The sequence below is a fragment of the Manis javanica genome, chromosome 15 (assembly GCF_040802235.1).
Source record: "Manis javanica isolate MJ-LG chromosome 15, MJ_LKY, whole genome shotgun sequence".
NCBI classification, from domain to species: domain Eukaryota; kingdom Metazoa; phylum Chordata; class Mammalia; order Pholidota; family Manidae; genus Manis; species Manis javanica.
In genome coordinates, this window is record NC_133170.1 from 9,641,189 (window position 1) to 9,665,801 (window position 24,613).

Below are 24,613 nucleotides of genomic sequence, written 5' to 3' on the forward strand. Positions count from 1 at the left end.
ATATATCCCACCTTATATCCTGGCTAAAAATAATAAACTAGGGTCAATCACAGTGTAACACAGCTGAGGAGGGCCTGCTAACAAGGAAAAGGTGCTACAGGACCTAGCAAAGGTGTATTGGCAGGAGCCAAGAATATATGTCTAAGATTGGGACATGACATGAGGATACAAAATCAAAGTGACAAAACATAAAGTTAAATAAGGAAGAGTTTATCAACATAGGATCATTCTCCTGCCATATAACTTTTAACATACTGTGCTTGACAACCAGCTCCATTGATTCCATGACTCATAAAATGTAACAATCAGTTCTTATAAGGGCTGATCGGAACCAGTCTAGAACACCACTGGCTAAGGTTAATGGTAGGAGATGCAGACACCAAACTAGGCTACTTACTGGCAATGGAAATGTTAGGAAGCCCCCAAAATAGGGGCCAGGAAACAATGCTTAACTATCAGAAGATGGGCTCAATTATCATAATGAGAAGCAAAATCAGATCAACTAGCAATGGGGACCCTGACTGTCAGAGAGCAATGGAAGTTGTTGAGAGAACTTGAGACCCTGAGGGCAAGAGGGATGGGTAGCATTGCCCAATCCCTACAGGCAAAGGAAACCATAGATGGATGATGAAAATACGGAGAGTAGCAGCCCCAATTAAAAAGTCATGTTTTCTTCCCTATTTCTGAACCTGAAGCCCCTTTTTCAAGTTCGGAAGTCATTCATCTCATGCAGATACCCCACAAGAAAAACTCTACACACCACAGCAAGTGTTTATGATGATAATTCTCCCAGACCCATTCCAAAGAGACCCATGGTCATTTACTTAGGTAACTGTATACAAGGGAAAGAGAAATACTATGGTATTTTGAGGAGTGTTGGCTGTAGGGTCTGATATGACATGAATATCTGAGAATTCAAGCTTTATCATGGCCCCCCTTTGTGGGGGAGGGTAATAATAAATAATAAATGGTATCCTGGCCAAGATCCCAAGCATAGTAAGGCCATTGGTTCCACAACTCATCCAGGGATCATTTTCCCAGTCACTAAACTTTGTAGTTAGCAGAACTCCCGGAGTTCCTTAACCCATGGCGTAAGAGCCATGGAAGGAGAAAAAGCCAAGTGGAAACTCTGAAACTGTCCCACCCATTCTGCCTTGGCCAAGAGAGTAACTAAAAAACATTATTTCATTGGCAATATTATAAACAAAAACAAATATTGCAAGTATTTGTAAATGTTATAAAAATTTGAAAAAACATAAATACTTATTATAAATACTGTTAATAAAAACAGTATTGTCTGGAACTATGGCTGGGATTAAAAACCACCCTTAAAGACCCAAAAGATGCAGGCACTGTGATCCCATCACATCTCTATTTAGTTTGCTAGTCTGGCCCCTACAAAAACCATATATCCTGGAGAAAGATGCTAGACAACTGCCCATGTATAAACACGTTCACCTCACATAAGGACACCATGAGGTCATTAGTAATACTATCCCTATTTCACAGTTGCACTGATACATAGACAACTTGCCCAAGAGCACACAATAAGTAGCAGTGCTTAACCTGGGTGGCACATGAGCCTATACTGTCAGTCACCTTTTACATCGTGTTTCCGTAAACGGCTGCTCTTCAGCTAGGAAGTAGATTTCTGTATGGTCTAACACACACACACACACACACACACACATATGAAAATGCACTTAAAAGATAATTTACCATCTCAAGTGCTCACATAACTTCCTTTGTGGTTGATGTTAATATTTAACAACCTCAATGATTACCCATGAAGCTGTGGCCTTGTTCTTTTATTTTCAGATGAAAATAAACATTTGGTCATCACATTCAAGTTACTGCTCCAGGAAGACACTAGCTCAATTCAGAATCATAACACTAGCTTTGACTGGACTCCAGCGGAATCCTAACTTGTGGCTACTGTTACCAAGCTAGCTAATACTCAGGTACCCTCTGGTCACAAAACATCCTAGACAACCTTTATCTAAATAAAACCAGAGTTCACAGTCAAACTGCCCTCTTGTGGTGAAAATTTGCTGTTTAGTCTCAGAAGCTCCAACCTGCAAGCATCTGTGCCTAAGGGATCCTTCCTATTACCTAAGGCCTTCCTCAGCCACTGGGAAGGAAAAACAATGGCCACCCTAAAGAGGCAGGGGGGCAAAGATGAGGAGCAGGAACATGGTAGCAAGAAGTTCATCTTTCTAAATTCTACTTATTGTTGAATTTTTGAGAAGTACGGAAGACAGAATGTGGGTCAGTCACATGGAGGAAGACTACATAAACAGCCTCTTCCGGCAGTGTCTATCACGGCTAAGAGCAAGTTCTGAATTCAAACACAGATGAAACAGTGTATTACACTGCTTAAAAATGTGTGGCCTTACACTTTATTATTGAAAACATGACCTTTAACTACAGTTTACATTAAATATGGAGTTACATTAAATACATATTTCCCAGTTCAAGAAAAAAATATTATTACACCACCTAAAAGTCCCTCTTCGGTCTTGCCTAATGACATCCTGTTTTCTCCATCAGAGAGGTAATCACTGCCCTGAATTTTATCTCTGGAATCTCCTTGCTTTTCTTTTAGTTATATAATAATAATACATTTATAGCCCTGCCCTGAACATATGCAGCTCTGGTCAAGAATACATGGTGCCCATGGACCACATATCCAAATGTGTAAAGCATAAATCAAGCTAGTGAAGTGTTCATTTTAAAACTAAGTATGTTTTGTCTTCCTGTCTTGAAAAGTGACCTTCCTAAAGACCTACAAAGCCAGATTCAAATCTGATTACCAGTGAGGTTGACTATTTTGCACACTATGGCTATTCTACTGTGAGATGATTATTTTGCAATTTTTCTAATGGATTCTTTTTCTTATTGGTTCTGATGGATTCATAGATTTTCATATATTCTAGATACTAACCTTTCATCCAGTTACAGGAGTTGCAAATAACTGCTCCCAGATTGAGTTTGCATTTTTCACTCTTTGGAGTCCTTCGATGAACAGAAAATGTAAATTTTAATGCAGTTGAGTTTATCCACCTTTTTCAATTTAATGTGTACAGAAGTTCGAACCAGTGTATGAGACATATTTATTGCAATTTTTTTTCCTTTTTATGAACTTTTTGTATTTATTTTTTTAAAATCCTTTCTTAACCCTGAAGTCACTGGTATTTTCCAATTAATGTCTTTTAGATACTTGCCCTTCACATGTATTTAATCCACCTGACATATTTTTTCTTTTATAATGGTTTTGAGATTAATTCATGTACCATAAAATTCACCCTTTTCAAGTACATAATTCAGTGTTTTCAGTAGATTCAGTTGTTCATCACTACCTAAGACCAGGACATTTTCATCACCCAAAAGAAACCCCATAGGCATTCATTTTAACATATGGCATATGTATAACCAATGTTCCAGCACCATGTCTATTCTTTACCCAGTGATTTGTAACATCATCTTCCCGACAAATCAAGTTTTCATATCTGTGTATTTTCGTTAGGTTCCCTAATTCTCCTCCATTTGTTCTATTTGTCTATTCAGACCCTAACATTTACTACTACTTACTATCAAAGAAAACTATCATTCTCTTTCCTCATGAGTATCCTGATTTCCATCAGCACTTAATACTTCTATATAATTTTTTAAAATACCTGTCAATTTTCACAAAAATCCCAGTTGGGAACTTAAAATTGTATAAAACTATCAACCAGTTGAGCAAAATGGGCACATTTATAATACTGACTCTTCTGCTCCACAAACATGGTATTACTCCCATTAAGGTTTTTAAAAATGTTTTTAAACAGTTTTAAATTTTTTCCTTAATTTTTTGTTATTTTTTCCCTAAATATCTTACATCTTCATTGTATCTATTCCTTGAAATCTCATTTTTATTCTATTGAAAATGTTTTTTAAAAAGTCTTTTTCTTAACACTTGTTGCTGACATGTTGTGGTTTTTATGTCCAAAACCTTTCCGAAATTTACCTATAGAATCTTGATTTTTTCTCTTCATATACTTATTTCAACTTTAAACAGTAAGGATTTTGTTTCTATTTTTTTAATCTTGTAACTTTTACTTTTCTTTGAAATATATTGGTTAGAGCTATCAGCACAAAAATGAGATGTGATTATTGCAGGCAGCTTTTGTCTTGTTCCCAAACTTTAAGGGAATGTATTTGAACTTTCACTATGATATCCCCTATATTTTATAAGATATTTTCACATTTTAAAAACTGTTTCCCTTTGCCAAGTTTTTTCATAAATGAATTTTATCAAATACTTATCCTGCATCAAGTCAGATGATATGATTGATTTTAATCTAATCTATTAATGACAAATTACTACTCTTAATCAGATCAAAGATTCCATTAACTGTAAAACACAGCATTATTTTATGTTTCAATATGGAAAAAACAGTTGACCATTGACTATTCCACCTTAGGATACAATTAGAAAAAAAAGTGGGCATCTTAAGAGTTGATAAAAAACAAAATAATTTAAAAGACAGAACTGCCATGCATGCTTGGAATTAAACAGATTTGTGATATATTCGATTTTTTAATACCCACTAGCTTTAACATGCCAGTATTATTGCACGTTCATGAAAGAGATCAGTTGAAGAGATCAGTTGTAATTTTTTTTGCAATGTCTCCTTGTAATTTTGGTAATGAACTATGTTTTGTGTAAAACTAATTTTTTTCTCTGAATATTTAATAAAACTAATAAAACTTTCTAGGTTTGGTGCTCTGTGGGAGTTTTGACTATTGACTGAATTTCTTTAAAGGTTGAAGGACTATGATTTTTGTATCTTCTTGACCCTACTTGCTAAGTTTTTTTTCTAGGAATACATCCTTTTTATCAAAATTTTAAGTTCACTGGCATAAAGTTACTCAGGTATTCCCTTAATATTTTAAAAAACATGACTTTTTCTTCAATTCTTCATATTGTTTACTTAAGCCATTTCTCTTCTTTCCTTGATCACATTTGCCTAAGTTGTCAACTTTATTATTATTCTTGAATCTCAACTTTGGGCTTTCCTTATAGTGTTGCTGCATCAGTTTTCTTAATTTCTTCTGTTGCTTTTATTATTTACTTCTTTCTTTCTTTCAGTTGAAAGCTTAGCTCATTAATTTTCAAATTTTCTTCTAATGTAAGGAAGGAAGGTACTGCATTTTCTCCTACATGTTGTCTTAGTGGATGGAATGCCACAAGTTTCTGTATGTAGTTTGTTTTCAGTAAGTTTTGAATTATCCCAATCTCTATTATGATTTCCTTTTTGATCCCTGCTCATAGTTTTTACTACTCATCTTAACATTATCCTGAATGTACACACAAGTTGTTCTGAGTCAGAGAGAGATTTCTTACTACTTCACAGTAAGTACCTCCACCCCCTTTGCCCCATCCTTAGCCCTGGGGTTATCTGATGAGCATCAATAGGATTTTTTTCTATATAAGTGTATCTTGTCAAGTGAAAACAAATCCAAAGTTAAGTACAGGAAGAGTTTGTTTGAAAATATGGCAATAGGGAGAGAGGAAAATACCACAAGAGGGGCAGGGAGACTATAGTAACTACTATAGTAACGGAAAATGCTCTGACCATAGATGTGCAAGCATCTTAATGATCAGGTGAGTAAGGGCTTTTTTTTAATAGGAAGAAGGAAACAAGGATAGAAAAATCTGGGCGAGGTAGTGAGTAGGTGACATAATGGGACAGTTGGTTAGGGAATGTCTTTTTATGTGGTCAGTGAATTTTTAGGGTATCTTTGAGATTATTCCACATTCCAGTGTTAGCTCAGGCTGAGGGTGGATTAAAGTTCAGGAGCTTGGGGAGAAGACTAAAGTTTGATCAAGTCAAGTTAGAGGGCATTCTGTCTGTACTGGTCTTTTGTACTCCATTTTTGGGTAAAAATAGCTAAACTAATTATTTATGAAATAAAGAATGGGAATTTGGAGGGTCTGGGTCTGGCTCTGTCGTAAGTATACAAAAGGGTTATCCAATAGGTCTTAAGTCACATGGGGAAAGGACGGTTCTTTGCAGCAAGCTATTTCCTGGAATACAATAGGATACAGGGATTTCTTAACTGCTACTGTTTTCCAGGAGCACAGGGTTCAAGTAAACTGTCAGTGGCAAGATGCCCCAAAGGCAAAGGACAGAGGGATGGGCTGCCGGATTGTTTTACAAGTCACACTACTTACTACCTCTCTACACTTAGCATGTCCTGGATGGGATATTTTCTCTGACATGAGGGAGAATTACAAGCACACAGGACGTCCATTCCAGTAACACATTCACAGTAGAAGCTATGACCACAGCAAGGCCCCTCACTGGTTACTTTGCCCAGACCACAGCCCGAGTTGAACTCGGATGCCCCTTCTCCCCACTGGACGAAGTATGGTAGTATGATAGTCACTTGGGCATTTATATCCAACAAAGCCATGAAGTTTTATGTCCCTCCTTTCCAAGGTCTCCAGAAAATTCCTTTAGGGAGAAAGACTGTGGCCCCACCTCTAAGGATTTTTCTCCTTAAAACAACTTAGATCTGGGTAAAGGGAAAAGACGGATCAGGGGATGAAAGACACAGACATCGACTGGTTCCAGTCCTCCCAAAGCTGTGTACTAAGCAGCAAGATCACCACTGCCCATACATTCACCATTTCAGCTTTAAGGACCTCCTGACCTAATGGTCATGTTCACAAAAATGGTTAGGAGAAGAGCTGCATACACTCTCTATGAATTACGTTATACAATCTTTATGAACTTTTCAGCATATGTATTGTCTTTTTTTGTAATACTTTCAATCAGGGATTTTAAAAAAAGACAACTTCAATGTAAGAAATTTCTCTCAAGCAAAGGTAGTGTTTTAAGAATAGTCAGTGTACCAGTTTAAGGTTGTTAACTTTTCTTCTCAGGGCTAACTGTATTGAAGAGGGTTCAGTACTTTGAAGATTACTTCCTTTTGTGAGTTTCTTATCTTCTACCTCATGCCAGTGTTTTAAAATAAAATGCATTTTAAGTGATGTCACTGACAATAAGCCTAACATATGAAATATCTATTAGTATGGATAAGATTTAACGTAACTTTAAATAAATTAAATGATTCTATAAATTGTATTATTCGAGTTAAAATGTGCTTCTAAAATAAATAAGCAGTGTATTTCAAGAACTGTGAAAGAGCTTGATTATGATAGGAATAACAGGCAGAATGTCTATTGTTCTTGCACTTTCTTAAATTCTGGGTAGTAACACATTGCAGGAAATATATGTACCTGAAGATATTCTGAAAAATGTAGCCCTAGGAGATAGAACCAGTTAAAATGTGGACAACATTTCAACTCCAGCTTTCAGTGGATTCAAGGAAATCCAGGAGTTTGATGTATAATCATACTTGGTAATAGTGACATAAATGTTAGCAATAACAAACTAAGGTGGAATGGAGAAAATGATATTAAAGTAACAGATAGAGTGGAAGCATGTTCTAGTAAGATCAGAATACAACAGTAAATGCTGAGAGGTTAACAAAATCAGAAGATAGAACTTTCAGTTAAATTAAAAGAATGAGAAGGAATCGAGGACCCAGGGAACATACTTCACAATGCAAATTGAGAACAAAAAGAGCAGGCGAAAAGATATGAGAATCAATAGTTCAGGATGAAGAAAAATCTCCTCACAATAGCACGAAATTCAAAGAAAAGAGGATTTCTTAGTAGAAACAAGTATGGAGATTTAACTAGAATGGCTATGAGGTTCTGGAAAAAGAGGGAAACATTTCCATAAAAGTAACTGAATCTCTCATCCAGTCAAATAAATCCTGCTTCTTAACAGCAACATAGTTTCAGAAACTTGCCTTGCTCAAGATCCCCAAATTTATATAAAAATTTTTATATAGTGTCACCTTTTAAGAAGCAGAAGAACATCAGCCTAAATTGGGATGTCTCATCTCTCTGAACTTGCCACCTCTCCTCTGCTTGAGGATTGTTCTGATTTGTAAAACGATTGTAGAAATATGACAAAACTAAAGATAGAATTATATCACAACAGAGTTCTATAATACATCAGTTTAATTATATGACCATTAATGCAGTATCTGCCTCAATAATTTCAGATAATAAAAAATTTTGGTATAACGATGGTTTAAACTGATTCAGTCACAATTTGGGGGCTTATTTATCAAGAGTGAAAATAGAAGACTATTAAAAATAGCTAAAAAGATAACACGTATCATAGTGCTTACTGTTCCTGTAACTGTTGGTAAGGCTTACATCTAAACTGATGCAGAATTCTTAATGGCATTGGAATAGTCCTTTTCTCGGCCCCTGGGTAGGCTCAGGTACTATGAGTCTGGAACAGCCTGGCTGTGGGTACCACTTCTTGTCTTCAGCTGTGACTGCGCAATATCAGCAAGTGCACTTTGTATCTTTTCCAGAAGCATGTCCCCTCGATAAACAACATCTTCCAGACATGTAGCAGCTTCGTGGTTTTCTTCTTCTAGCTTATACAAGCTAGCAGCCTTTATAAGACAGAAATAAATAAAATTTTTTGAGAAATGAAAAATTTGGAGATTAGTAAGAGCTGAGAAGGAAAGCAACTGCAGTAGAAGTATTTACTTTTACATCCCAATAATCACGCAAGTACTGTAGATTTTTCAGTGGCAGAAATTTAAAATCAGTTAACTTTGAAGCATTTTCTTTGTATGAATTATTTAAAAAAATGAACTTTCAGTTAGCAATTTCTGGATGTCTGTATGTGACTCACTTCCACATTGCTTTGAACACTACTATACTTCACATCCAGGACATCACCCTCCTCTCATTCTCTGCTTGGAAACAGCCAAATTGGGGAAAATGGGAAATTTCCTTAGAACTCAAAATCAAACTATATATATTTGCAGTGTTTAACAGACTACACTAGTTCACAATTAATAAAACTCCCATTTTAAAATGCATCTGTAAATTTAATCAAAGTAAAATTTAAATTTACTTGATTATTATAACAAAAGGTATTAAGTCTCTCTCCATTTCAAAATTCTCTTCTAGCCAAGTTCTAAAGGAAAAGAACTCTGTACCTGTAAAGCAGCTGTAGATTCTTCACTGGGTAAGGAATCTATCAAAACATCGATGTCTTTGGCTGTTCGTGCAATCAGTGCTGCAAAAAGCTGGGCATATTCTAGAGAAAGATATTACTAATTTAGGATATTACAGAATCTGAAAGTTTTAGAAACAGAAATTAAATTTTAAATTAATGAAACCAGAAAACTTCACATACTTTTTCTGTACTGGGCTTTGAATAACAAGCAATTTTTTTTTAATGGTTATGCATTTATTTTCATATGCAGAATACAAGTAATTTTAACACACCAATCCTATCACATGTTTAAGAATTAGCTTTAATATTAACTTAAATTAGGATTTAAGCATAATGTATATCATTTCATTGTTTAGGACAATATAGTGATCACTTGAATAAAGGAATTTATAAATGGGACACCTTTCTTATTAAGGTCTTACAACTAAAATCCAGCTAAATACATACAAATCCTCCTCGAAGGGAATAACAACCTATTATTTGACATGAACAGAATTATCAGATGTTATGTAAATTGACTGTAACAAATTGATTTCTTTATGACAATCAAAACTTGGAATATTCTCAATAATGACATTTTAAGAAAGCCATCCACAAGTTGAATTTCTCAATAAACCTAATTTTGAGGGATTACAAGTAGCACAGAGAGTCAAACTAAGAAACGCCAAGAAACTCTATTTACCTTCTGTAGGACTAGCTGGCTGATCTTTGTTAACTGCTGTCTGAACGTTACTGAAGGAGGCAGGGGGCCCACACTGCTGCAGCACTCCGATGGCGTTACAGAACTGATCTGCAAGCTTGAGGCCCAAGAAACATAAAAGTCAGAAAGGATGCATCAATCTTAAGGCTTTTATTGGTAAAAACAACAAGTTTCTACAATTTTGATCTCGGAACAAGGGAATAAAACACAAAGGAGAAATTCTGGATAAGCCAGTTATTATAAACAATGATTAAGTATTTTAAACAGACAAAGAAACTAGGTTTGGTATTAACTGAGCTGAAACTAGATGTTCAACTAGTTATTTTTAAGATACTAACATTTGGTATCAATCTAGTTAAAAAGAAATATAAAATAATCTCTTTTCTTCCCAAGATAATAGAATGATAAGAGAAATCTATGCCAAGCACACATATACATGCAAAAAAAAATTTTTTAATACAAAACACAGCTTTATTTGTGGGCCACAGTCTGTGAGTGGATGGACAGATAACAGAGATATGTTGTGGGGACAGAAAGACCTTTGCTGCAGGGCTGTGAACAGGGAACTGGTCACTCTGACAGCTGAAACCACAGGGCAAGGAAAGGTACTGGAGCTGGGGTGAGGTAGGGGGCACCACAAAACCAGTGGGGGCAGAGCTGGTACCAGCCAAGGTCCTTCTCTTGCCAGAGCCCAGCTCCTGCCCCAGGTAAGTACTGCCCAGAGGAGATGGCACTGGTCCAGGGACTGTTCTGCTTTTGCTTGGACACCTTTGCAAAAATCTCTTTGAGACAGTTTCAAATGCCAGCTCAACAATGGTGGAATCCAGGGCTGAGGTCCCCAGGAATAGCAGCCCATTGTTTTCAGTGACAATGTGAGCCTCTTCCTGGGCACCTTCCGGGCCTGGTTGAGGTCACTCGTTACCCACAAGCATGATGATAGTGACCTGAGCATAGTCTTAGTGCCTATGTTACACATAAATATATGCAAGCACAAGCAGGGGCTGTTTGGAGGGTAATAGTGATAGGAAAGAGCAAAGTGAATTGGCAATCTAAGTGTGGTCCCACAATAAATGAAAAAATGTGTGACTCAGGTACAGAGCATATGATCCATTTCTGAACTCAGAGGAGTTACAAGCATAAAGAAATTGTGGAAAAAAGATCCCACTTAAGAAGACATGGACATAACCTAAGTGGCCATAGATGGATGAATGGATAAAGAATTGTGGTGTGTATTATGTGTGTATAGAGGGAATATTACTCAGCCATAAAAAAAATAGAAGGAACACTTCCCATTTGCAGCAACAAGGACTGACCTTGAGGTCATTATGCTAAGTGAAGTCAGTCAGGCAGAGAAAGTAAATACTGTATGACTTCATTTAAATGTGGAATCCAAAAAACAAAATAAAACCAGAGAACAGATTGGTGGTCGCCAGAAGTAGGGTGAGGGGGTGCGGGTGGGCTAAACGGATGAAGAGGGTTAAAAGGTACAAATTTTCAATTATAAAAAAAATTAGTCACAAGGATGTAATTAATGTATAGTATGGGTCTGTGGTTAATATTGTATTGCATATTTCAAAGATGCTGAGAGTAAACCTTAGAAGTTCTCATCACAAGAAAAATATTTGTAACTTTGTAACTATGCATGTATGGTGCCATATGTTAACTATAACTGTGATCATTTCTCCATATATACAAATACCAAATCATTATGTTGTATACTTGAAAATAACATGCTATATGTCAGTGATATCTCAATTTAAAAAAAAGACTGAACTTAAAGTATTTAGAAATGGTTTTCTCCATGACACAAGCTGTAAAATCCTGGTGTTCTAGAAGTATTCCTTAAGCAATTTTGAAGATTGAGAATACCAGGTCCTTACCATGTCCAAATTTAAGACTCCTGTCATCCCCACCAACTTCTCTCCATAGTCCGGACCTCTCAAACCTCAATTTCTTATTTCCAATCAATGAATAAGCATCTCCTCTAAGTTTCTTTGCCATTATCTGAATGACAGAACTCAAAGTCAACTGTTTCCTTTGTTTATTACCTAATTTGTATTGGGAATCTCCTAGTCAACTAGTCTAACTTCAGATTCTTTCATCTTCATATCCTAAAAATATCAATCTTTCCCTTTTCCTTCTATCATTACTGTTGTGATGTTGTGACTGTTGTGTTAGTTTAATCAACTATCTCACACCAGTATTGTTACAGTAACTTCCCTACTATTTTCCAGTTCAGTTATTTTACCCTTCTCAAAAATTTTCAGCTCACCCCCACATCATCTTTAAGATAAATTTCCAACTCTTCAGGTTGTTTCAAAGTTTCCAATAATCTAAGTCACCTCTACTTACTCATTTTCTACTACTACTCACATATACCCCACAGGTAATAAATTCATTCCTGACTACGATGCCTTGCTCACATTTTGCTACTTGTAATGGAGCAGCAGTAGGCGCTCAGAAGCTGTACAAACGTAGATTCTAGTTCTGGTTCTAGTAAACTGAGTAGGTTTTTCATTTTTAAATAGGAAACACTCTCATATTATAGCATTGTTATGAGAAACAAGAGAGAATATACACAAAAATATACTACACAGTGGCTATCTGCTTTGTCCTTCAAAAGCTCTCCAGATTTATTCAACAAATATTTTTTAAAAATCAGTTCTATGACAAGCAATGCATATAGATATTATAGAGACAGAGTGAACACGACATGTTTTCTAACCTCATGGAGTTCTCAGAAAAAGAAACAAACGTTATTTAAAAATTTTGCAAATAATTACGATTCAGATAAATGTTACAAAGGCTTCCTAATTTAATTCCTATCATTCTATATTCCGATGTACTTCAGCACTTACATTACGGCTGAAAACACTCGATTCATACTCCGTAACCGCATACTGCTTTTGCATTGTTTAAATGTCTCTTGAGTACATGACATCTTCCCAATCAGACTGCAAACTCCTTAAGGAGTACTCTCGGTAAACATAATGGTGCTTACATTCACAGTAGGAGCTCATTCTAGTTAAACTTGAGGCTTTGCTCCAAAATCCAATTATCAACATGCCCACTTTGAGGTAAGGCCATATTCACTGTCCTTACTATTTATCCTCTGGTTACAAGACGTGTGTGAACATTTAGACATTTCCCCTAAAATAATAATTCTATCCTGTGGCACCATTACAATTTGATTATTTAAAACCTCAAAGGAGTATCTTCCAGAGGGAGATTGGCTGGCAGCCCAGGCAAGTCACCAGAAGGTAGAACTTATCTTGGTGAATTCATCACCATTAGGGGCTGGCCCAGTCAGCCTTGGAAGGTCGTATTTTATTCACACACTGAGCAGGTAAGTTTCCCACAGGTAGATTCACACTTTCGAAGCATGCAGAGACTGAGGTATTACCAAGAATCCCAACTTCTTGGTTTCCAGTGAGAGAAAACACTGGCAAGGCACCAAGTCCTTAAGATTTTCCAGCCAACGTATTTTCTTTCTACAGGCATCTTGCCTGGGACATCACATTATAAATAGAACGAAAATGAGAAATAAAAATTCTAAATTGAAAACTATTTTAACGCTTAATGCAATAAGTCTATGAATCCTTTGACGTGCACACCCTTTCCACTTAGGCTTTACGGGAAAAATAATCAGAAGGATCAAAGTTAAGGAGGCTACTTACAAGATCTGACCTTTACTAGGGGGCGGACGTTTTGGGGGGACATTGCACACTGTCATCAAGATGTCAGCTCTCCTCGAACTGATTTGCGCTGGGGCGTGGCCAAGAGGTGGGCCGAGACCCTTTGTCTATTGGCAACAACTAAGCTACAACTTAGCTCACCACCCTGCCGCCCGAACAAGAAAGTTGGAGCGAAGGCAATACTCTCCGCTAACATTTAAGGACAAAGATGCGACCGTGAAGCGCACGGGCAGCCTCGCGGGCTGGAAGTGGTGAGGAAGAAGCACCTGCTGCCGCGTTCCCCTGTCCCCTGGCACCACTGGCAAGAACGGAAGGCTGTTCCTGGAGGGCAGGAGAGGCCGGGAGGCGTTAGGTCCCGGGGGGGAGATTCCCCACTTCTCAGGCGCAGAGGCTGTTCCCGCCCGCAGCCGGCCTCAAACCTCCCAGGCGCCGCCTCCCGCCGCCGCGAGCGTGTTTTGCCGAACCACGGGCCAGTCTGGCCCCCACTTCTGGGTTCGGCCTCCCCGGCCCCTTTTCCTCTCTGGTTTACCTCAGGAGAGAGGCCGACTGAGACTAAGCGAGAGAAATGGCTCACCGAGTTCACAGCGTCCTGCAGCTGTGTGAGCCGATCCGCCATGTTCCTCCCGCAAGCGACGGGACGCTGGAGCAACTGCTCGTTTGCGATTGGGGGCCTCCAGGGCAGTCGTGGCCAATCACAGGGCTGCATTCCTGGAAGGGGTGGAGTCAATAGAAACTGCACGCGCCGCGAGGAGTGGGTGGGGCTTTCCTGAGGCTTTATTTAGACTAGATCCGCGTGTAGCTAAAGCATTCTCGGGGCCTCATTTGAGTAATTTGTGGGTGGGTAGCTGGGGCGCAACTCGCTTTTGAGGCCAACATCCGGATCTCGAGGTGTTAAACCTCTTTGTGTTAAACCCTTTACGGAGATTGTTAGGTTCTGTGTTTTTATAGAGCAAATTTCCCTACTTTACCTTGTATTCATTTTTAAACATCTCCTTGAACTAACAATTAACATTGCTCTTGCTTTCTAGGTGGACCACAAAAACGTACGCAGCAAGCAAACAAAAATGCTTGGGATTCAGGATACCGACTCTAACTTCAACAAATCCAAATTAAAATTCACCAGGCAATCAGGAAAGGCTAGGCTGGGGTGCCCCTCTGTTGCTTTGGGTGGGTGCAGAAGGCCTTACCCAAGCGGAGACAGGGTGCTTTAATTTCTTTAGTGTGGGTGTGCAGGGGAAGCTGATACGTAAGATAGAAAGCGTCCGAAACAACTACTACACTAACTGTATTGACTTGTCAGAAGAGTGCAGGAAAACGGAGGTCTTGCGGGCTAAGATTAGAGAAGAGCAGGTGGGGTTAAGAGTTAAGGTGTGAGTGTAGATAATTTAAAAGCATCTCTTGTTTGTGTGACAGCAAGGAATTCAGCGCGAGGAACAGAGGAGGGTTAGTGGAGAGGAGAGTGGAGGTTGCACAGTGTGTAGTCAGAAGAGAGGAGGTTCCAGCAGAGTAGGTCGGGCAGGTTCAGTTTTTAAAAAGATAAGGTGTGCAATTTAGATTTAGACTTGGGACCTATTGAGGGTTTAGGTGTGAAGAGTGGTAATAGAAACTTGGTATTTAAGGAAGGTTAGACAGGAAAAGATATAAGCCTACTTACTATCAGCAAATGATAGTTTGTGGACTTGGGAAGAACTCATATACCCTCCTTTCTGGGCTGATTATCCCTAATTACCCCCCTGGGGTTGGGGGAGTGTAGCAGAAACTATCCTTTGGGAACTCTGCTTGTTGGATTTACTTCAACCCTCCACTGGAAGTTCCATTTCTACTTCCCACCGTCCTCCACCCCACAGATCCCCAATCTACATACCTGCTAGAACCTAATTAGGTGAGTGCCCTCCCATAAAGGGATTAATGAGAGAGGACTCTCATTTGCTTTAACTCTAATATGGGGTAATCTTGTGACTTTCTCCTCTCACCCCCAGTTGAGATTGTACCTTACTGAATGCCTGCCATGTGCCAGGAACCATGTTGACTGCTGCGTTGGCAAAGATGAATAAGCCAGGGGGCTCACTGGGAGTAAGGTTTTGTAGTTACTCAAAATGAGATGAATAGGACCTAGACTAGGATGTTGACCCTGATTAGAAAAGAAAAAAGGCTAATTTTGAAGCAAAAATTAACATGGATTGGTGCCTGATTGGATACAGAGGGATGAATGAGAGAGCCCACTAAAGAATAATATTTAGTACCCGGATTGAAGAGAACTTGGGCCCTGGGATAGAGAAACCAGTTCAAGACAACTCATATTATGGCCCAGCTTTTGTCCTGTCGTTATCTTCCCCGCAGGTTTTCAGTAGCTCCACAGAGACCTCAGGTTGATGTCCAGCCATCGCTGCCTGGTTTTTAAGGTTCAGTATGATCTGGCCCTAGCAAACAGATCCAGTCTCCTCTCCCAATAATTTTCCAAGTGAAATAATCACTTCAGATTATTCAGCCATGGCCAGTGACCCTTGGTTTTCCTTGTCTTCTTAAGCCTCTTCTGGCCATAGACCCTTTTAAGAATTGGTTGAAAACTGTGAACGCTTTCCCCAGGAAAGGCTCTCAGAATTTTGCACACATTCATCAAGGTCTTATGAATCTCTTGAAGCTGTGGCCTTTGGAAAATAACCCTGCCAAAAACACCTTCAGTGTCCAGCTCGAGATTTCTCGAAAGTGGCACTGGTAACATTTAGGCTGGGTTTTCTTGGTGCTGAGGGGCTGTCCTGTGTACTGGACAATGTTTAACAGCATCTCTGCATGAGATAGTAGCCAACCCATCTCCAGTTGTGACAACACAAAATATCTCCAGATAGTCCCAAATATCTTGGGGGGCAGGGGGAGACTTCCCCCAATTAAGAACCACTGAACTCTTTCCTCACTCTTTATGAAATTAATTTCTTTGCTGATATTTAATTCATAGTCTATCTTTTAAAGTCTTACCTTTTCAAGTAACTTTTATGAAGTATTAAGGCCCACACAGGCCTCTTCTTTCTTCTCTTCATGATTTGACACTTTTTCATATGCTTCTTTATTTGCCTTTCTTGCATTCCCAGCTGGATTATAATGGTTTTAAAAACAGAAACCAAGTATTACTGAGCTCATATCTTTTAAACATAATTTTGGTATGTTCTTTTAAACTTTACATTATTAAAAGTTGCAAACATATACAAAAGTAGTACAGTATGAATTTTGGTATACCCATAACCCAGCTTCATTTACCAAATTATAGCCAATCTTGTGGTATTCTGATTCTTTTAATAGTGACTCTATTTTTTCAGAAAAAGAATTTTTAAGAATTCTTTAACTTGACATTCTAGATCCTTAACCATCTTTGTTACTTACTCAGTCACAGTTTATTAAACATCTAAAATGTTCCAAGCACTGGACTGAAATACTATACATAAGCATTTGCTATAGTAAACATCTTGCAATTCCCTATGCTCTGCTGTTTCACACTTCTGCGCACACCATATAAGACACATGTAATTCATCCTTGTATGAAACGATCACACCTCCATCCGTACCTCCGTCTGTTCCGATTGTCCACTCAGCTTTCAAACCTTATTTTAAATATTTCTTTATAAAACCTGTGAAACCCTAGAATAAGTTCATTGTTGCTGATCTTCACCACAGTTGTTCCTTAAGCTTCAGTTATTGTTTATGCATTTTTCATGCAAATAACACTAAAAAGTTGTGTATCAGGTTACCCTCTCATAGTCCAATCATAGAATGTTGACTTGTCTTTCATCCTCACTGGTTGTTCTTTTTAAATCTTTACATCTTGGTTTCTTAATTTGATTTGTTTTGTTACTAGTGAGTTTGAACTTTTTTCATGTTTACTGGCCATTTGTACTTCTTTCCTTTTTTTTGGTAAAATTCCGTATTCATGTCCTTTTCTTTTTGGTCATCAACTTGACTATTCATATTGTTATATATGATGTTTTGTGGCTTTCATAAAATATGCATTTTTAAGTAGCCAAGTCTACCAGTCTTTTCCTCTAGGGCCTCCTTTGCTTTTTTTGCCCACAAAGTTCCTCCCCTGAATGCTTCTACCCACATCCAGTTTGGTGCTGCAGGTTTTAATATATTTTTGCTTAAATAAACTCTTTAAAAAAAAAAGTTCCTCCCATTCTGGGATCAGGTTTTCAAATTTTTTTCTTCAGCTCTTTTATGGTTTTAATTATTACTTGAGATTTCATTTTAACAGTGTAAGATAGAGTTCTAATCCTTCCTCCCCAGTACAGTACAGCTACTCAGTTACACGCCATTTATAGAATAATCCATCTACTGATTCAAATGATACCCTTATTATCATAACCACTCTTATCATGATCCTGGGATTTCATCTACTGAGCATTACTGGAATGAGGCGTGTGGGACGGTGAATAAGCACCACAGGAATAGATGTTGCTACCAAAGGTATTAACGTTTGGACCATGCAGAGGGTTGTGCCTGTTAACATTTACGGCGATTGCTATCGATTTTTAGCTTAGTAGTAGATGAACCGGATATGTCATTTTCAGATAGTTCTTAGGTTAGGGGTATAAATGAACAATTTAAAGAGCCAGAAAAGAAAGCGGGGCGATCTTCCCCAAATAACTTGGAGTCTCTAATTCCACAATCATCTCCTGAGCCACCTGCCACATGGACTGTTGTCCTTTAAACGACACTCAGATATAAAATTCGAGAGGAAGGTCAGATCCAGGGCTTGAGTCTTCGAGGATATTTTGCTTAGAGAAAATGAAACTTTTTAAATGTGATGCTCATCAGCAGCGCAGTAACCACTCCAGAAGCGTACTGCCCCCGCATTTTCATATTATCATCGGCCTGGGCAGCCAAGGCAATTGCCACGAGAGGAAATCATTGTTGTTCGTTTTGAGTACCCGATTTCCCTTATTATTTTTTTCTTTTTGCAAAGTACCGTTAAACACCAGAACAGGAGCCTGGAGACGTTAGGCCGCAACAGGGCTTTTTCCCACTCTAACGGTGGTTTTCGTTAGTGGGCAAGATACAAAAGTGAGAAGTACAGGTTACAACATCACGGAACTTTCTGGGGTCTCCTCTGCCCCCCGCGAGGGGCCCCCGGCGGTGGGGCGGCGAGTCCGCCGGGCGCCAGCAGGAGGCGCAAGCTGCCGGCGGGGGTGGGAAGGAGGCGGAGTGCTCCCGCCGCGGTGACGTAGGGGGCAGGGCGGAGGCGCGGTCCGGGTTGCGGGGCACTCGCCGGAAGGGGGACCCTCCTGCAGCGGCGGGAGCGCGGCCGGGCTGCTCTCCAGCACTGTGGGCTGGCGGTTTTGCGACGCGTGTACCTGGCGAACGATGACGCCGGGCGCGAGCGCCCCGGGGTAGCGTGGGCGGTGCTGCGGGGCTCGGCCCGGGCAGCTATGGGGCTCCTTTGGCTGCTGGTTCTGGCGGTGCTGGCTTCGGAAGTACGGGTGGCTGGTGGAGCCGAGACCTTCCGGAACTCCACGGAGGGTAAGGTCGGGCACCTCACTTCTGCATCTCAAAGTTGGTTTTGCATGTCTTGCAAGGTCAAAACGCACCCTGGGGTCTGTCCTCCTAACATGGGAGGCAGTAAGTTCAGAATCGGCAGGAAAGGATCAGGGTCCGTTCCAGCAGAAAGAAACTCCCATTGCTAAGGATGCCTTACTGTCAACCTGCTAACTTAGGCTGGGGATGTGGGAAGAGATAAGTAAGTCCCCTATTCAGACACATCATCTCAGGGAGCAGCCATGCTTATGGGTTTAATTGAACATACCGAAGCACCTCTTTGCTTCCAACAGACGTGTCTGAGCCAATGGACCGCGAGGCATGGGGCAGAAGTTAGGGCTTTGTGACTAACGTCCCTGAAGGCTGCGGCAGGCTTTTACCCTCCAAAATCTAGGTGCTTTCAAATTGATTACGCTCTCGGGGCTTGCAGAGAAAAGTGAACCTACTTTAGATCGTAGGTCACATGCTTGCTGAATAACTCGTGGTTTGTTAATATAAACTTTTAAAAAGCACGATTTGTGTCACATTGAAAATCATGTGCTTTTCCGTGAGGTTAAGTACAATCTTAGTTTTGAGCTTAAGAGACCAGTTGCATTTCTGAAACATAATCTTCCCTGAATAACGTGACTGTGTTCCTAAATGCAAATCTTTGAAAAGCTCTTGTACAAACTAGAATCCCTTTGCACAAGGCTTAAAGCCAAAGCTGAAAAGCCAAAGCTTTGGCAGGAAAAAAAAATAGCTTTGTTGATAATCAGGCACTAACATTCGTTGCGTGCAGTATGTGCCAGGTGCTTTTTATTTAATCCCCACAACCCTCTGAGATAATTATTGTCCTCATTTGGCAGAGGATGAGGCTGAAGCCTAGGACGATGCTCGTGACACACCAGAACAGCTAATGGGAGCACAGGCAGCATTTGAACCCAAGTTGTGTCTTGCTGCACATTTCACGGCCCTTTCACTTCAACAAAGCTGCCTTCCAATAAGAGTATTTTACCTAATATGGTGCTTTACCCTTAATTCTGTGCGTTCTCTCACCTCAGAATAGCCTAAGGGAGGTGGCAGAGATGTCTCCATTTTAACAGGTGAAGAATTTGAGACAGTAAGTTTATAGTTGGTCCACACTTCGACCCCTGAGTCAGGAGGGCTGTGATCCAGATGTTTACATTTCTTGTTCTGTACTTTAGTATCTAACAATATCTAGAAATTTTTACATGGAAGTTGAGAAATCCTGGTAATAATTTGAAAAAGTAATGTGTTTTAGACACTATTTCTTGCCTCTTTTCTGTGATTACAGCACTGATATTTCTTCAACCACATTATTCTTTTTGCCTTGCATTAGTATTGTTATTCTGTTCTGGAGAGGGACAATATATGGGAGCTTACCTGCTAAGGGATAAGAGAAGGTGATACTCTCCACATCTGTTGGGCAAAAGTCAGTATGGAAATTAAGAAAAGACTTTGTTCAAGACTTGACTGATCCTCTTGGAAAATGGCTGGATTTCTGTTTGAGGATTCTGATAATTATACCAACAAGAAATTGAGCAACTGCTGTAATTTAGGAGGATTCACCCATCTTTAGTGGCTTGAAAGCTGAGTGAGTCTTTGAAGGTGGCAGATCAAGTTCCTAGAATGTCTGAAGAAGGTGGTCATGACCGGCAGGGCACAGGAAATGAATCATACATTACGCGGTTTTCCCTTGCCTTGGAGTCCCAGTTCTCTGCTACCATTGCCATTTCTCATTTTGTATGAGAGTCATATCCAGTAATTTACGTGGAATTACATAGAGCTGGACTTGAGCATAATGTCATTCAGGCCTTTTAGTGTTTGTGCTATTGATGGTGCTTTTAGTAACATGGGGGCCTCTGGTGTAGTTGTAAGCGATTGTTTTCAAAAGCATGTGAAAGGTAGCATGTACATTTTTGTATTTCCCTTTCACCTTTAAGGGCTAATGAAAATTCATAAGAAGATATAAATGTGAAATTGGGAGGGGCAGTTGAATGCTGATGAGCTCAAATAACTGACTGTTTTTGTTTTTAATAGTCCATCCGAAGAGAATTACGAACACCAAGCTTTCACAGATCTCTCCTAAAATGTGGCGGTTGTGTCAAAGCACAAACAATGGAGGCAAATTTTAGTAAAATAGGAAAAAGGAAGAGTTGGAAAATTTGAAGGTTGCAAGTTTAGGATGTGACTGGGAAAGAAAAGGAAAAGATTAGGCTTGGGCAGCTCTTCTTTAGAATAGAATTGTCAGAAAAAGGGACTCTGGGTAGGAATGGAGGAAGGGTATAGTACCCGGCTATGGGTCAGGTGGCAAAAAATATTTTTGGCAGAAAAAACAGAGCCATTGCATTTTAGAGGACTCTGTCTCCATGTTAGCCTTTGCTCTGTAATATCCCTTTATGTGCTTTTTCCTTTCCACCCCCACAGTCATAAAATCTCATTATGCCCCATAAAATGTCTCTGGTGAATCCTTCTCCTGATGGGTTAGAGGTGAAGTTAAGGTCTTGCTAACTTCTTTGAGATATACTTTGGATACGTGTCTTCTTTTGTGCTGTGTGTTCATGTGAGTAGAAATTTAATTGCAGTTTCTGCCAGACTATTGTTAACGATGTCTCGACTTGCAGTATCTTTCCTTGTCACTCTATGGCAGTTCTCATGTTGATGCTTATGATGAATGTGCCAGGCATTTATAGTCCCTTTCTTCCTACTAGTTATTTATAGGGCTATGCTGAATGCTTGACTTGTTTTTAAATAAGGAGATGAGCCTCTGAAACAGTGGCAAGCTAATAGAAGTTAATAATGATACTTTATGGGGAAGCACTGGACAGCTAAAAATTTTTTTTCCAGTTTGCTTGATAACTTTCAGCAGCCAAGTGATGTGTGCAGCACAGTTATCTCCATTTCACTGTGAGAAATTATCACTCACCAAACATCTGTGTGACAACTAGGTGACTGGTACTGCACTAGGCACTAAGACGTCAGATGTGACAAAGCCACAACTGGTTTGGTTAATATGCAGCCTTCTAGAAAAATTGTGAAATGGTTATTGCATGCCAAGGTAATGCTGCCAAAGGATTTTCACACTGAAGGTAAAGATAACTAAGAATAGGCAAAAATATATTGATCCTTTCCTAATTCATCACACATTGTGTTAGGAGTTCTCATACCTGGCTGAACATCCGAATCCCCTGGAGAACTTTAAAAAAAAAAAGGTGTATGGGTGAATAGACAAATAGAAGTTGAAATTTTAAAAGCAAAAATTAAAGGAACATTAAGAAACAATCTATTTAGGCATAATTGTAATGGGATGTATAAAGGCCCCTAGAGAAACCGTATAACATTCCTGAGGTAAGTTGAGAAACCAGATAATTAGAGAACTATCTTAGATTCATAAGTTTGAAAATTTTATGTAATAAAGATATTTTTTCTCACTAAATTAATACATTCATTGCTATCCCATTCAAAAATCGCAATAGGCTATTTTTGCAGGAAGTGACAGCTGCTTTCTAAAATTTATGTGGAAGTGAAAAAAGATTAAAAATAGTCAAGACGTCTTAGAAGAGGAAAAACAAATTTAGGGCAGAAATTAAGGTAGTGTAATATTGGCGTTAGGATAGACAAATAGACCAGTGGGACACAATTACGAGTCTAGAAACAAATCCACAGGTATTATCACCTATGTGGAAGGTGAAATTGCAGATTAGTAGGGGAACAGTGGTGTTTTCAATAAAGGTTGCTATGTCAACTGGATAAACATGGCAGAATGAACCTTGGCCTCCTGCCCCACACCATGCATAAAAATCAATTTTAAACTTAAATGTGGAAGGAAAAAACACTGTTCCAGAAGTTAGCTTGGGAATGCGTCTTCATGATCTCCCAATATGCTGGGAAAACTCTTTTAAATGACACAAAAAGGACTAAGAGTAAAGGAAAAACTTGAGAAATTGGGCTCCCTTAAAATTCAAACTTCTGTTAATCTAAAGGTGGAAGTATTAGCTTTCTCTGCATTTCTTTCTTTAATAAGGATTGCCTATGATATAGAAAAACAATACCATTTTAAGGGATAACAAAATAGATGACAGAAGTGTTGAGAGAATGTTACCGGTTTTTGTCTCGGGTGTGTCCTTTTTTTATACCTTTCAGGTGAAGAGTTGAGTAGAATCTGTGTTTTGATGCCATCAAGAATGGAGGTTTTTTGAAACTGCAATTTCTTTCTGATAAGAACACCTCACTGTCACTATAGACATTTTACACACAGTACAAAGTGCAAAGAAAAGAAAAACCATTTAAAATAATGCTCCTAACGATACCTACTTCTAATACTCCTACTTCTTTTCTTGAGTTAGCAGTTATTTAAAAATACATTTTAATTTCTGTGGTCCTGTCTTTCCTTACTGTCTTTTAAAGCTCTGAAAGTTCTGGTTCTCTAAGTATCTCTGAGTTGTGATTAATCTTCACCCCTGTGTGATAGGGTAATGGGGGAGGGTAAGGAAAGTTTACCACCAAGACTTCATTAATCGATAGCTTCAGTCTCTTGCAGGGCTTTAGAAGATTCTGGGTAGTGTTTTGATTCAAGGACCATGTAATCGGAGATAGACATGGTGATTACCAAAACACTTTCTAAGATACGCTCAGGGCAAAGTGAAATGATAATTACAGAAGCTGTTAATAACCTTTATGAATTTTCTTTACTAGTTTTAGTCTTTACTAGGTAGATTGACTAGTCCATAAGGACTTAATAAATATTTGTCAAATAGAGGAAATGAAAGAAAAAAGGGAAAAGCAGCAAATGTTAATTAGAAAAGGCAGGATGGTCAATGAGCTGAGTACTTTGGACAGTTAAAGAATGGAAATTCAATGAATTCCTAGGAAAACAAACTCATACTGCTGTTAGTTGAACAGCTAGACTTTGGATATTTTTAAGAATTGGAAGGTGGAGGATAGATGGCATCAGAAGATCAATAGATGAAATGGTTTTAGTGCCATTAATGAGACCCAATGAATTTTATATATAATTTGGTTTTCTGATAAAGTAATCATGGTGATAGAAAGGCCTGGGAAATGTAGAAAAAATTTTTTGGTTTCCTTTAAAAAAAAACAATAACAACTCACTTTTCAGACTTCCCTCCCTAGATTCTGTTAAATAGTCCTTAATATTTTAACTTATATTGTGGCTGGGGTTTTGTTCCACATAAAAGGTATAGTTTTTCTGGTGACATAAATAGGAGGAGATACACCATCCTCATTTGTCATTGTTACAACTATTAAAATTTTCTCTGAATTTTTAGACATTAAATTGTCTTTCTTTCTATAATCAATTTTTAAAAAACGTTAAGTTATAAAGGTAATATAATAGCATCAGAGTTTGGGGGAAATTTATAAAGAGTAACCTTTATTCTAGTCCTAGCACGACTTGTATGTTCTGTTTGTCTTCTTTGTTAGCCATTCTTGATAGTCTTTTTCTTTTTTAATTATTGAGTTGGAATACTTGTGTTAAAAAAATGTTTTAAAAATTAGCCCTGTTGGGAAATGAGACATCAAAATGAGTTATGAATTATTAGGTATCTGGAGTATTTTCTGTTACCACCTGA

The 24,613-nt window shown here is 38.7% G+C and overlaps 2 protein-coding genes across 5 annotated transcripts in view; one reads left to right on the forward strand and one right to left on the reverse strand.

Moving 5' to 3' along the window:
* Positions 1-8,065: 8,065 nt before the first annotated feature.
* Positions 8,066-14,207, reverse strand: MED21 (mediator complex subunit 21). 2 transcript variants are annotated; one of them, XM_017658462.3, is made up of 4 exons: positions 14,077-14,207; positions 9,790-9,904; positions 9,088-9,188; positions 8,066-8,532 (listed from the first exon to the last, which is right to left on the reverse strand). In XM_017658462.3, the coding sequence occupies exons 1-4, from the start codon at positions 14,116-14,118 to the stop codon at positions 8,356-8,358; spliced, it is 435 nt and encodes a 144-aa protein (XP_017513951.1). In that variant the 5' UTR covers positions 14,119-14,207; the 3' UTR covers positions 8,066-8,355. The 2 variants fall into 2 exon arrangements, with proteins under 2 accessions (XP_017513951.1, XP_036876318.1); XM_037020423.2 differs by having other exon boundaries at positions 9,088-9,204.
* Positions 14,208-18,717: 4,510 nt separating this feature from the next.
* Positions 18,718-24,613, forward strand: part of TM7SF3 (transmembrane 7 superfamily member 3) — a 29,237-nt gene continuing 23,341 nt past the window's right edge. Inside the window, exon 1 of one of the 3 annotated variants that reach the window (XM_037020388.2) lies at positions 18,718-19,007. In XM_037020388.2, coding sequence (XP_036876283.2) covers positions 18,917-19,007 — 91 coding nt within the window. In that variant the 5' untranslated portion in view covers positions 18,718-18,916. The remainder of the gene's footprint in view (positions 19,008-24,613) is intronic. The other 2 variants (XM_037020389.2, XM_037020387.2) reach the window with 2 other exon arrangements.